This window comes from Oncorhynchus mykiss, chromosome 13, assembly GCF_013265735.2.
Source record: "Oncorhynchus mykiss isolate Arlee chromosome 13, USDA_OmykA_1.1, whole genome shotgun sequence".
Taxonomy (NCBI): Eukaryota; Metazoa; Chordata; class Actinopteri; order Salmoniformes; family Salmonidae; genus Oncorhynchus; species Oncorhynchus mykiss.
The window spans coordinates 5,608,352-5,623,351 of record NC_048577.1 but is presented as its reverse complement, the minus strand read 5'-3'; the positions used below and the strand labels follow the sequence as shown (position 1 = coordinate 5,623,351).

Here is a 15,000-nt window from a genome sequence, read left to right as displayed (position 1 = left end):
GCCCTGTGGACCCTGTTGAAAAGTAGTGCCCTACTATTACCCAGAGCCCTATGGACCCTGTTGAAAAGTAGTGCCCTACTATTACCCAGAGCCCTATGGACCCTGTTGAAAAGTAGTGCCCTACTATTACCCAGAGCCCTATGGACCCTGTTGAAAAGTAGTGCCCTACAATTACCCAGAGCCCTATGGACCCTGTTGAAAAGTAGTGCCCTACAATTACCCAGAGCCCTATGGACCCTGTTGAAAAGTAGTGCCCTACAATTACCCAGAGCCCTATGGACCCTGTTGAAAAGTAGTGCCCTACTATTACCCAGAGCCCTATGGACCCTGTTGAAAAGTAGTGCCCTACTATTACCCAGAGCCCTATGGACCCTGTTGAAAAGTAGTGCCCTATATAGGGAATAGGGTGTCATTTTCATGATTTGTTTATCTGTTGTTCATGATTCAGATGGATCTGTCTGTAGTGTACATTGAAGGAGGATGTGTAGTGTAGTTTACTGTAGTGTACATTGAAGGAGGATGTCTGTTCGTGTAGTGTAGTTTACTGTAGTGTACATTGAAGGAGGATGCCTGTTCGTGTAGTGTAGTTTACTGTAGTGTACATTGAAGGAGGATGTCTGTTTGTGTAGTGTAGTTTACTGTAGTGTACATTGAAGGAGGATGCCTGTTCGTGTAGTGTGGTTTACTGTAGTGTACATTGAAGGAGGATGTCTGTTCGTGTAGTGTAGTTTACTGTAGTGTACATTGAAGGAGGATGTCTGTTCGTGTAGTGTAGTTTACTGTAGTGTACATTGAAGGAGGATGTCTGTTCGTGTAGTGTGGTTTACTGTAGTGTACATTGAATGGGGATGTCTGTCCGTGTAGTGTAGTTTACTGTAGTGTACATTGAAGGAGGATGTCTGTCCGTGTAGTGTAGTTTACTGTAGTGTACATTGACATTTCACATGAACCTTTTATTTTGAGACATTTATCAGCAACTGTCATCAAGAATAACTGAAAGTTAGTTCATTCAACTGATGGAAGACGACCAGAGTCATATATTTAGAGAGTTTGGCTTTTTATTTGATTTTATTGTGTAAAAGACAAAATGGTCTGAATATCAGCATTGTTTCATCGAGGAAGAAAACACTGAGTTTATAGTGAGGATCAAAATCAACCATATAGCCATATATATACACACATATAGCCATATATATACACACATATAGCCATATATATACACATATAGCCATATATATACACACATATAGCCATATATATACACACATATAGCCATATATATACACACATATAGCCATATATATACACACATATAGCCATATACATACACACATATAGCCATATATATACAAACATATAGCCATATATATATATATACAAACATATAGCCATATATATACACACATATAGCCATATATATATACACACATATAGCCATATATATACACACATAGAGCCATATATATACACACATATAGCCATATATATACACACATATAGCCATATATATATATATATATATATATATATATATATACATATAGCCATATATATACACATATAGCCATATATATATACACACATATAGCCATATATATACACACATATAGCCATATATATATATACATATAGCCATATATATATACACATATAGCCATATATATATACACACATATAGGCATATATATATACACATATAGCCATATATATACACACATATAGCCATATATATATACACATATAGCCATATATATATACACACATATAGCCATATATATACACACATATAGCCATATATATACACACATATAGCCATATATATATACACACATATAGCCATATATATACACACATATAGCCATATATATACACACATATAGCCATATATATACACATATAGCCATATATATACACACATATAGCCATATATATACACACATATAGCCATATATATACACACATATAGCCATATATATACAAACATATAGCCATATATATATACAAACATATAGCCATATACATATACAAACATATAGCCATATACATATACAAACATATAGCCATATATACACACATATAGCCATATATATACACATATAGCCATATATACACATATAGCCATATATATACACATATAGCCATATATATACACATATAGCCATATATACACACATATAGGCATATATATACACACATATAGCCATATATATACACACATATAGCCATATATATATATACACACATATAGCCATATATATACAAACATATAGCCATATATATATACACATATAGCCATATATACACATATAGCCATATATATACAAACATATAGCCATATATATACAAACATATAGCCATATATATACACCTATAGCCATATATATACACACATATAGCCATATATATACAAACATATAGCCATATATATACACACATATAGGCATATATATACACACATATAGCCATATATATACACACATATAGCCATATATACACACATATAGCCATATATATACACATATAGCCATATATATACACATATAGCCATATATACACACATATAGCCATATATATACACACATATGGCCATATATACACACATATAGCCATATATATACACATATAGCCATATATATACACACATATAGCCATATATACACACATATTGCCATATATATATACACACATATAGCCATATATATACACACATATAGCCATATATATACACACATATAGGCATATATATACACACATATAGCCATATACATATACAAACATATAGCCATATATATACACACATATAGCCATATATATACACACATATAGCCATATATATACACACATATAGCCATATATATATATACACACATATAGCCATATATATACAACCATATAGCCATATATACAAACATATAGCCATATATACACACATATAGCCATATATATATACACATATAGCCATATATATACAAACGTATAGCCATATATATACAAACATATAGCCATATATATACACACATATAGCCATATATATACACATATAGCCATATATATACAAACATATAGCCATATATATACACACATATAGCCATATATATAAAAACATATAGCCATATATACAGTTGAAGTCGAAAGTTTACATACACTTAGGTTGGAATCATTAAAACTCGTTTTTCAACCACTCCACAAATGTCATGTTAACAAACTATAGTTTTGGCAAGTCGGTTAGGAAATCTACTTTGTGCATGACACAGGTAATTTTTCCAACAATTGTTTACAGACAGATTATTTCACTGTATCACAATTCCAGTGGGTCAGAAGTTTACATACACAGAGTTGACTTTGCTTTCAAACAGCTAGGAAAATTCCAGAAAATGACATCATGGCTTTAAAGCTTCTGATAGGCTAATTGACATAATTTGAGTCAATTGGAGGTGTACCTGTGGATGTATTTCAAGACCTACCTTCAAACTCAGTGCCTCTTTGATTGACATCATGGGAAAATAAAACGAAATCAGCCAACACCTCAGAAAAAATATTGTAGACCTCCACAAGTCTGGTTCATCCTTGGGAGCAATTTCCAAATGCCCGAAGCTACCACATTCACCTGTACAAATATTAGTACACAAGTATAAACACCATGAGACCACGCAGCCGTCATACCGCTCAGGAAGGAGACGCGTTCTGTCTCCTAGAGATGAACATGCGAAAAGTGCAAATCAATCCCAGAACAAAAGCAAAGGACCTTGTGAAGACGATGGAGGAAACAGGTACAAAAGTATCTATATCCACAGTAAAACGAGTCCTATATCGACATAACCTGAAAGGCCGCTAAGCAAGGAAGAAGCCACTGCTCCAAAACTGCCATTAAAAAAGTCAGACTACGGTTTGCAACTGCACATGGGGACAAAGATCGTACTTTGTGGAGAAATGTCCTCTGGTCTGATGAAACCAAAGTAGAACTGTTTGGCCATAATGACCATTGAAATGTTTGGAGGAAAAGGAGGAGGCTTGCAAGCCGAAGAACACCATCCCAAACGTGAAGCACGGGGGTGGCAGCATCATGTTGTGGGGGTGCTTTGCTGCAGGAGGGACTGGTGCACTTCACAAAATAGATGGCATCATGAGGCAGTACATTTATAAGGATATATTGAAACAAAATGGGTCTTCCAAATGGACAATGACCCCAAGCATACTTCCAAAGTTGTGGGAAAATGGCATTAAGGACAACAAATTCAAGGAATTGGAGTGGCCATCACAAAACCCTGAAAAAAAATGTGTGAGCAGAACTGAAAAAGTGTGTGCGAGCAAGGAGGCTTACAAACCTGACTCAGTTACACCAGCTCTGTCAGGAGGAATGGGCCAAAATTCACCCAATTTATTTTGGGAAGCTTGTGGAAGGCTACCCGAAACTTTTGACCCAAGTTAAAGCAATTTCAAGGCAATGCTACCAAATACTAATTGAGTGTATGTAAACTTCTGACCCACTGGGAATGTAATGAAAGAAATAAAAGCTGAAATAAATCATTCTCCCTACTATTATTCTGACATTTCACATTCTTAAAATAAAGTGGTAATCCTAATTGACCTAAAACAGGTTATTTTTACTAGGATTAAATGTCAGGAATTGTGAAAAACAGAGTTTAAATGTATTTGGCTAAGGTGTATGCAAACTTCCGACTTCAACTGTATATATATATATATATATATATATATATATATATATATATATATATATATATATATATATATAGAACCATATATAAACAAGACAGGGACTCAATCCTATACTTTGATACTGTTTTACTTCAATATAAATGTCCAGCATCCAAAAGCAACAAAGACAGGAGTCAATCCAATACAAGGTATAAAAGAGCCCACCAGCCCAGTGTTTCTCAGTCCTGGTGCTGTTGGTGCTGTTGATTGTAGTACCAGCCCAGTGTTTCTCAGTCCTGGTCGTGGTGCTGTTGATTGTAGCACCAGTCCAGTGTTTCTCAGTCCTGGTGCTGTTGATTGTAGTACCAGTCCAGTGTTTCTCAGTCCTGGTCGTGGTGCTGTTGATTGTAGCACCAGCCCAGTGTTTCTCAGTCCTGGTGCTGTTGATTGTAGTACCAGTCCAGTGTTTCTCAGTCCTGGTCGTGGTGCTGTTGATTGTAGCACCAGTCCAGTGTTTCTCAGTCCTGGTCCTGGTGCTGTTGATTGTAGCACCAGTCCAGTGTTTCTCAGTCCTGGTCGTGGTGCTGTTGATTGTAGTACCAGTCCAGTGTTTCTCAGTCCTGGTCCTGGTGCTGTTGATTGTAGCACCAGTCCAGTGTTTCTCAGTCCTGGTCCTGGTGCTGTTGATTGTAGTACCAGTCCAGTGTATCTCAGTCCTGGTGCTGTTGATTGTAGTACCAGTCCAGTGTTTCTCAGTCCTGGTGCTGGTGCTGTTGATTGTAGTACCAGCCCAGTGTTTCTCAGTCCTGGTCGTGGTGCTGTTGATTGTAGTACCAGTCCAGTGTTTCTCAGTCCTGGTCCTGGTGCTGTTGATTGTAGCACCAGTCCAGTGTTTCTCAGTCCTGGTCCTGGTGCTGTTGATTGTAGTACCAGTCCAGTGTATCTCAGTCCTGGTGCTGTTGATTGTAGTACCAGTCCAGTGTTTCTCAGTCCTGGTCCTGGTGCTGTTGATTGTAGCACCAGTCCAGTGTTTCTCAGTCCTGGTCGTGGTGCTGTTGATTGTAGCACCAGCCCAGTGTTTCTCAGTCCTGGTGCTGTTGGTGCTGTTGATTGTAGTACCAGCCCAGTGTTTCTCAGTCCTGGTCGTGGTGCTGTTGATTGTAGCACCAGTCCAGTGGTTCTCAGTCCTGGTGCTGTTGGTGCTGTTGATTGTAGTACCAGCCCAGTGTTTCTCAGTCCTGGTCATGGTGCTGTTGATTGTAGCACCAGTCCAGTGGTTCTCAGTCCTGGTGCTGTTGGTGCTGTTGATTGTAGTACCAGCCCAGTGTTTCTCAGTCCTGGTCGTGGTGCTGTTGATTGTAGCACCAGTCCAGTGGTTCTCAGTCCTGGTGCTGTTGGTGCTGTTGATTGTAGTACCAGCCCAGTGTTTCTCAGTCCTGGTCGTGGTGCTGTTGATTGTAGCACCAGTCCAGTGGTTCTCAGTCCTGGTGCTGTTGGTGCTGTTGATTGTAGTACCAGCCCAGTGTTTCTCAGTCCTGGTCGATGATGCTGTTGATTGTAGCACCAGTCCAGTGGTTCTCAGTCCTGGTGCTGTTGATTGTAGTACCAGCCCAGTGTTTCTCAGTCCTGGTCGTGGTGCTGTTGATTGTAGCACCAGTCCAGTGTTTCTCAGTCCTGGTCCTGGTGCTGTTGATTGTAGCACCAGTCCAGTGTTTCTCAGTCCTGGTCGTGGTGCTGTTGATTGTAGTAACAGCCCAGTGTTTCTCAGTCCTGGTCCTGGTGCTGTTGATTGTAGCACCAGTCCAGTGTTTCTCAGTCCTGGTCGTGGTGCTGTTGATTGTAGTACCAGCCCAGTGTTTCTCAGTCCTGGTCCTGGTGCTGTTGATTGTAGCACCAGTCCAGTGCTTCTCAGTCCTGGTCGTGGTGCTGTTGATTGTAGCACCAGTCCAGTGTTTCTCAGTCCTGGTGCTGTTGATTGTAGCACCAACCCAGTGTTTCTCAGTCCTGGTCGTGGTGCTGTTGATTGTAGAACCAGTCCAGTGTTTCTCAGTCCTGGTCGTGGTGCTGTTGATTGTAGTACCAGTCCAGTGTTTCTCAGTCCTGGTCCTGGTGCTGTTGATTGTAGCACCAACCCAGTGTTTCTCAGTCCTGGTCGTGGTGCTGTTGATTGTAGAACCAGTCCAGTGTTTCTCAGTCCTGGTGCTGTTGATTGTAGCACCAGTCCAGTGTTTCTCAGTCCTGGTGCTGGTGCTGTTGATTGTAGCACCAACCCAGTGTTTCTCAGTCCTGGTCGTGGTGCTGTTGATTGTAGTACCAGCCCAGTGTTTCTCAGTCCTGGTCCTGGTGCTGTTGATTGTAGTACCAGCCCAGTGTTTCTCAGTCCTGGTCCTGGTGCTGTTGATTGTAGCACCAACCCAGTGTTTCTCAATCCTGGTCGTGGTGGTGTTGATTGTAGCAGCAGTCCAGTGTTTCTCAGTCCTGGTGCTGTTGATTGTAGCACCAGCCCAGTGTTTATCAGTCCTGGCGCTGTTGATTGTAGCACCAGTCCAGTGTTTCTCAGTCCTGGTCGTGGTGCTGTTGATTGTACTACTCGCACAGTTCAAGTAATCAACTCCTCAGCATGTTTTTGTACCCTTTTGGGTCCCCAGGACCAGGATTGAGAAACACCACACTAGACAGCCGACAATGGATGTTTAAAAGGCATTTTCCCCACCATTGGCCGAGATTGCTGCAGATGTTGTCTCAATGTTAAAATACCTTTAAAAAGCCAATCTATACATTCAAATAATATAACTGACACACGAATCTGATTGACAAATGTATGTGTGTGTGTGTGTGTGTGTGTGTGTCAATACACACCGTCTCCTAAATCATGAATGCCCCCATGAAATTATCTTCAGCTCCAAATCTCAGCAGCGTTCCGTTGTCCACGGTTACATAGATGATGTCTCCAGGCAACAGACGAAAGACTCCGCCCAGGTAGCTGTTCAGAAGATTCTGATGAGAAATCTTTTTCGGTCTGGAATCCTGGGAAGGACAATGGAACCTAACGGAGAGACAGACAGACACTTAGAACGCATCCCAAAATGATGCCCCCTGACCATCACCTCACACACTCACTGACCTGTTAGCTTTGATCAACACATTCCCCCTCCCCCTCCCCCTCCCCGTCCCAGGACCCCCACCTCACACACACTGACCTGTTAGCTTTGATCAACACATCCCCCCTCCCCCTCCCCCTCCCAGTCCCAGGACCACCACCTCACACTCACTGACCTGTTAGCTTTCATCAACACATTCCCCCTCCCCCTCCCCCTCCCCCTCCCAGGACCATCACCTCACACTCACTGACCTGTTAGCTTTCATCAACACATTCCCCCTCCCCCTCCCCCTCCCCATCCCAGGACCCCCACCTCACACACACTGACCTGTTAGCTTTCATCAACACATTCCCCCTCCCCCTCCCCCTCCCCCTCCCCCTCCCTGTCCCAGGACCCCCACCTCACACTCACTGACCTGTTAGCTTTCATCAACACATTCCCCCTCCCCCTCCCCGTCCCAGGACCCCCACCTCACACACACTGACCTGTTAGCTTTCATCAACACATTCCCCCTCCCCCTCCCAGGACCATCACCTCACACACACTGACCTGTTAGCTTTCATCAACACATCCCCCCTCCCCCTCCCAGGACCATCACCTCACACACACTGACCTGTTAGCTTTCATCAACACATCCCCCCTCCCCCTCCCCCTCCCCCTCCCCGTCCCAGGACCCCCACCTCACACTCACTGACCTGTTAGCTTTCATCAACACAAGTGGTTTGTTTTTGTAACCCTCGGTGATCCTCATCACCTTGTGTTTGAACAGAAAGCAGTCTTCAACGAAGTGCACTTTGGAGTAGACATAGTAGTGCCCTTCCCTCTGTGCTACCAGGTGGCCATCTTTGTAGTCCATCTGATCTGTGAAGGCAGACAGGCCCTTGTCTGATTCCCACTGAACGACACTATCCTCACCCACTGGCTGGGAGGGGCCTGGGAGAGGGAGGGGGAGGGGAGGGGAGGGAAGGGGTGGAGGGAAGGGAGCGAGGGGGCGGAGTGCGGGAGAGGAAGGGGAGAGAGATGGGGGAATGGGGGGGGTGGGGGAATGGGGGAGAGAGATGGGGGAATGGGGAGACAGATGAGGGAATGGGGGGATGGGGGAATGGGAGGGAGAGATGGGGGAATGGGGTGGAGAGAGATGGGGGAATGGGGGGGAGAGATGGGGGGAGAGATGGGGGATGGGGGGAGATGGGGGAATGGGGGGAGAGGTGGGGGAATGGGGGGATGGGGGGTGGGGGAGAGATGGGGGGGAGAGATGGGGGAATGGGGGGTGGGGGAATGGGGGGAGAAATGGGGGAATGGGGGGGAGAGATGGGGGAATGGGGGGAGAGATGGGGGAATGGGGGGTGGGGGAATGGGGGGAGAAATGGGGGAATGGGGGGTAGAAATAGGGCAGAGGGGGGAGTTAAGAGTGCAGATAGTGCTGGTTAAATGTGTGTGTGTGTGTGTGTGCGCGCGAGTGTGCGTGTGTGTGTATGTGTGTGTGTGTAGGTGTGTGCGTGCGTGTGTTGAGGGGCTGTACTGTACCTATCAAGTGTGCTGAGGGTTTCCGTTGGATCTCAGGTGGGACTTTCCTCCTCGTAGGCTTGACTAAAATCTCATTGGTCTCTGTCAGGGGACAGGAAATTATTTCATGAGAGAGAGAGGGGGGGGGGGGACGATAGAGAGAAAGAGAGAGAAAGAGAAAGAAAAAGAAAGAGAGATCAACTTTCAGAAAACCAAAGTTGAGATATTCCAGAAAAGGTCCAGGAATCAGAGAAGCAGACACTCGGACGATTTCGTTTTAATTGTAAATATAAAGAAAAGGATACAAAATGTTGGCACCAAAACATCCTTACAATTCAGAGCAGTGGAAACCCAAGAGCTGAACTCTGAAAAGAGTCCTCTGTGTCAGATGTTAAAACATTTAAACAACCCTATTATCCAAACACACAGGGATATCAATCAGGTTGTTAAAGAAATGAAAACTCCTATTTGACAAATTGTGAAAATGAAAGATAAACATAGACTAACTTGCTATTTGGTCTCAAAAGAGAATAGAAATGGTCAGAATATCTCTTCTCTGTCAGAGATACAACACAGAGACAAACCACCAACTGGTCATAATATCTCTGCTCTGTCAGAGATACAACACAGAGACAAACCACCAACTGGTCAGAATATCTCTGCTCTGTCAGAGATACAACACAGAGACAAACCACCAACTGGTCAGAATATCTCTTCTCTGTCAGAGATACAACACAGAGACAAACCACCAACTGGTCAGAATATCTCTGCTCTGTCAGAGATACAACACAGAGACAAACCACCAACTGGTCAGAATATCTCTGCTCTGTCAGAGATACAACACAGAGACAAACCACCAACTGGTCAGAATATCTCTGCTCTGTCAGAGATACAACACAGAGACAAACCACCAACTGGTCAGAATATCTCTACTCTGTCAGAGATACAACACAGAGACAAACCACCAACTGGTCAGAATATCTCTACTCTGTCAGAGATACAACACAGAGACAAACCACCAACTGGTCAGAATATCTCTGCTCTGTCAGAGATACAACACAGAGACAGAAAAAGTGAGAGACAAAAAGACAATACTGCCAAATAGGAGAATCAATATCTCAATCAATTCCCAACTTCTCTGAATTTACTATTGACATAAAGTTGGGAATTACTCTGGATAGAAACAGCAAATATGACTGTAGATGAAAATATGACTGTAGATATGAATATGACTGTAGATGTGAATATGACTGTAGATATGACTGTAGATATGAATATGACTGTAGATATGAATATGACTGTTGGATATGAATATGACTGTAGATATGAAAATGACTGTAGATATGAATATGATTGTAGATATGACTGTAGATATGAATATGACTGTAGATATGAATATGACTGTAGATATGAATATGACTGTAGATATGACTGTAGATATGACTGTAGATATGAATATGACTGTAGATATGACTGTAGATATGACTGTCGATATGAATATGACTGTAGATATGAATATGACTGTAGATATGAATATGACTGTAGATATGACTGTAGATATGAATATGACTGTAGATATGAATATGATTGTAGATATGACTGTAGATGTGAATATGACTGTAGATATGAATATGACTGTAGATATGAATATGATTGTAGATATGACTGTAGATATGAATATGACTGTAGATATGAATATGACTGTAGATATGACTGTAGATATGACTGTAGATATGAATATGACTGTAGATATGAATATGACTGTAGATATGAATATGACTGTAGATATGACTGTAGATATGAATATGACTGTAGATATGAATATGACTGTCAGATATGAATATGACTGTTGATATGAATATGACTGTCAGATATGAATATGACTGTAGATATGACTGTAGATATGAATATGACTGTAGATATGAATATGACTGTAGATATGACTGTCGATATGAATATGACTGTAGATATGAATATGACTGTAGATATGAATATGACTGTCGATATGAATATGACTATCAGATATGAATATGACTGTAGATATGACTGTAGATATGAATATGACTGTAGATATGAATATGACTGTAGATATGAATATGACTGTAGATATGACTGTCGATATGAATATGACTGTCGATATGACTGTAGATATGACTGTAGATATGACTGTAGATATGAATATGACTGTAGATATGAATATGACTGTAGATATGACTGTCGATATGAATATGACTGTAGATATGACTGTCGATATGAATATGACTGTAGATATGAATATGACTGTAGATATGACTGTCGATATGAATATGACTGTCGAAATGAATATGACTGTAGATATGACTGTAGATATGACTGTAGATATGAATATGACTGTAGATATGAATATGACTGTAGATATGACTGTCGATATGAATATGACTGTAGATATGACTGTCGATATGAATATGACTGTAGATATGAATATGACTGTAGATATGACTGTCGATATGAATATGACTGTCGATATGAATATGACTGTAGATATGAATATGACTGTATATATGAATATGACTGTAGATATGACTGTAGATATGAATATGACTGTAGATATGACTGTCGATATGAATATGACTGTAGATATGAATATGACTGTAGATATGACTGTAGATATGACTATGACTGTAGATATGAATATGACTGTAGATATGACTGTAGATATGACTGTAGATAGGAATATGACTGTCGATATGAATATGACTGTAGATAGGAATATGACTGTAGATATGAATATGACTGTAGATATGACTGTAGATATGACTGTAGATAGCAATATGACTGTCGATATGAATATGACTGTAGATATGAATATGACTGTAGATATGACTGTCGATATGAATATGACTGTCGATATGACTGTAGATATGACTGTAGATATGACTGTAGATATGACTGTCGATATGAATATGACTGTAGATATGACTGTAGATAGGAATATGACTATAGATATGACTGTAGATATGACTGTCGATATGAATATGACTGTAGATATGACTGTAGATATGAATATGACTGTCGATATGAATATGACTGTAGATATGACTGTAGATATGACTGTAGATATGACTGTAGATATGAATATGAATATGACTGTAGATATGAATATGACTGTAGATATGACTGTAGATATGAATATGACTGTAGATATGACTGTAGATATGACTGTCGATATGAATATGACTGTAGATGTGAATATGACTGTAGATATGAATATGACTGTTGATTTGAATATGACTGTAGATATGACTGTAGATATGACTGTAGATATGAATATGAATATGACTGTAGATATGAATATGACTGTAGATATGACTGTAGATATGAATATGAATATGACTGTAGATATGACTGAGATATGACTGTAGATATGAATATGACTGTAGATATGAATATGACTGTCGATATGAATATGACTGTAGATATGACTGTAGATATGACTGTAGATATGAATATGAATATGACTGTAGATATGAATATGACTGTAGATATGACTGTAGATATGAATATGACTGTAGATATGACTGTAGATATGACTGTAGATTTGACTGTAGATATGAATATGAATATGACTGTAGATATGACTATGACTGTAGATATGAATATGAATATGACTGTAGATATGACTGTCGATATGACTGTAGATATGAATATGACTGTAGATATGAATATGACTGTAGATATGACTGTAGATATGACTGTAGATATGAATATGAATATGACTGTAGATATGAATATGACTGTAGATATGACTGTAGATATGAATATGACTGTAGATATGACTGTCGATATGACTGTAGATATGAATATGAATATGACTGTAGATATGAATATGACTGTAGATATGAATATGACTGTCGATATGACTGTAGATATGAATATGACTGTAGATATGAATATGAATATGACTGTAGATATGAATATGACTGTAGATATGAATATGACTGTAGATATGAATATGACTGTAGATATGACTGTAGATATGAATATGACTGTAGATATGAATATGAATATGACTGTAGATATGAATATGACTGTAGATATGACTGTAGATATGAATATGACTGTAGATATGAATATGAATATGACTGTAGATATGAATATGACTGTAGATATGAATATGACAGTAGATATGACTGTAGATATGAATATGACAGTAGATATGACTGTAGATATGACTGTAGATATGAATATGACTGTAGATATGAATATGACTGTAGATATTAATATGACTTTAGCTTTTTTACTGTAGATATGACTGTAGATATGAATATGACTGTAGATATGACTGTAGATATGAATATGACTGTAGATATGAATATGACTGTAGATATGAATATGACTGTAAATATGAATATGAATATGACTGTAGATATGACTGTAGATATGAATATGACTGTAGATATGAATATGACTGTAGATATGACTGTAGATATGAATATGACTGTAGATATGAATATGACTGTAGATATTAATATGACTGTAGATATGAATATGAATATGACTGTAGATATGAACATGACTGTCCATATGAATATGACTGTAGATATGAATATGACTGTAGATATGAATATGACTGTAGATATGAATATGACTGTAGATATGAATATGACTGTAGATATGACTGTCGATATGAATATGACTGTAGATATGACTGTAGATATGAATATGACTGTAGATATGACTGTAGATATGAATATGACTGTAGATATGAATATGACTGTAGATATGACTGTAGATATGAATATGACTGTAGATATGACTGTAGATATGAATATGACTGTAGATATGACTGTAGATATGAATATGACTGTAGATCTGAATATGACTGTAGATATGAATATAACTGTCGTAGCCTGAGGGACGTCTCATCATTCATTCATTTCCTGAAGTATTTACATTGTATATAACTGACAGTAAAACATAGTGGAACCATCATCCATGTACACGTTGTCTATTTATCAGTCATTCATCTTGTTGTATTTAAAGAAATGTATGAACTGTATATTCCACAGTACAACAGCAGTAGTGTTGTACCTGAAAACATGATTCCACAGTACAACAGCAGTAGTGTTGTACCTGAAAACATGATTCCACAGTACAACAGCAGTAGTGTTGTACCTGAAAACATGATTCCACAGGACAACAGCAGTAGTGTTGTACCTGAAAACATGATTCCACAGTACAACAGCAGTAGTGTTGTACCTGAAAACATGGTTCCACAGTACAACAGCAATAGTGTTGTACCTGAAAACATGGTTCCACAGTACAACAGCAATAGTGTTGTACCTGAAAACATGATTCCACAGTACAACAGCAGTAGTGTTGTACCTGAAAACATGATTCCACAGTACCACAGCAGTGGTGTTGTACCTGAAAACATGATTCCACAGTACAACAGCAGTAGTGTTGTACCTGAAAACATGATTCCACAGTACAACAGCAGTAGTGTGGTACCTGAAAACATGATTCCACAGTAAAACAGCAGTAGTGTGGTACCTGAAAACATGATTCCACAGTACAACAGCAGTAGTGTGGTACCTGAAAACATGATTCCACAGTACAACAGCAGTAGTGTTGTACCTGAAAACATGATTCCACAGTACAACAGCAGTAGTGTTGTACCTGAAAACATGATTCCACAGTACAACAGCAGTAGTGCTGTACCTGAAAACATGGTTCCACAGTACAACAGCAGTAGTGT

General features: G+C 39.6%; 1 protein-coding gene across 1 annotated transcript in view; it reads right to left on the bottom strand.

Moving 5' to 3' along the window:
* Positions 1–6,817: 6,817 nt before the first annotated feature.
* LOC118938165 (tumor necrosis factor ligand superfamily member 14-like) overlaps positions 6,818–15,000 on the bottom strand; it is a 16,371-nt gene continuing 8,188 nt past the window's right edge. Inside the window, exons 4-6 of the mRNA XM_036939956.1 lie at positions 9,285–9,365; positions 8,453–8,690; positions 6,818–7,702 (exon numbers count right to left, since the gene is read on the bottom strand). Coding sequence (XP_036795851.1) covers positions 7,522–7,702; positions 8,453–8,690; positions 9,285–9,365 — 500 coding nt within the window. The 3' untranslated portion in view covers positions 6,818–7,521. The remainder of the gene's footprint in view (positions 7,703–8,452; positions 8,691–9,284; positions 9,366–15,000) is intronic.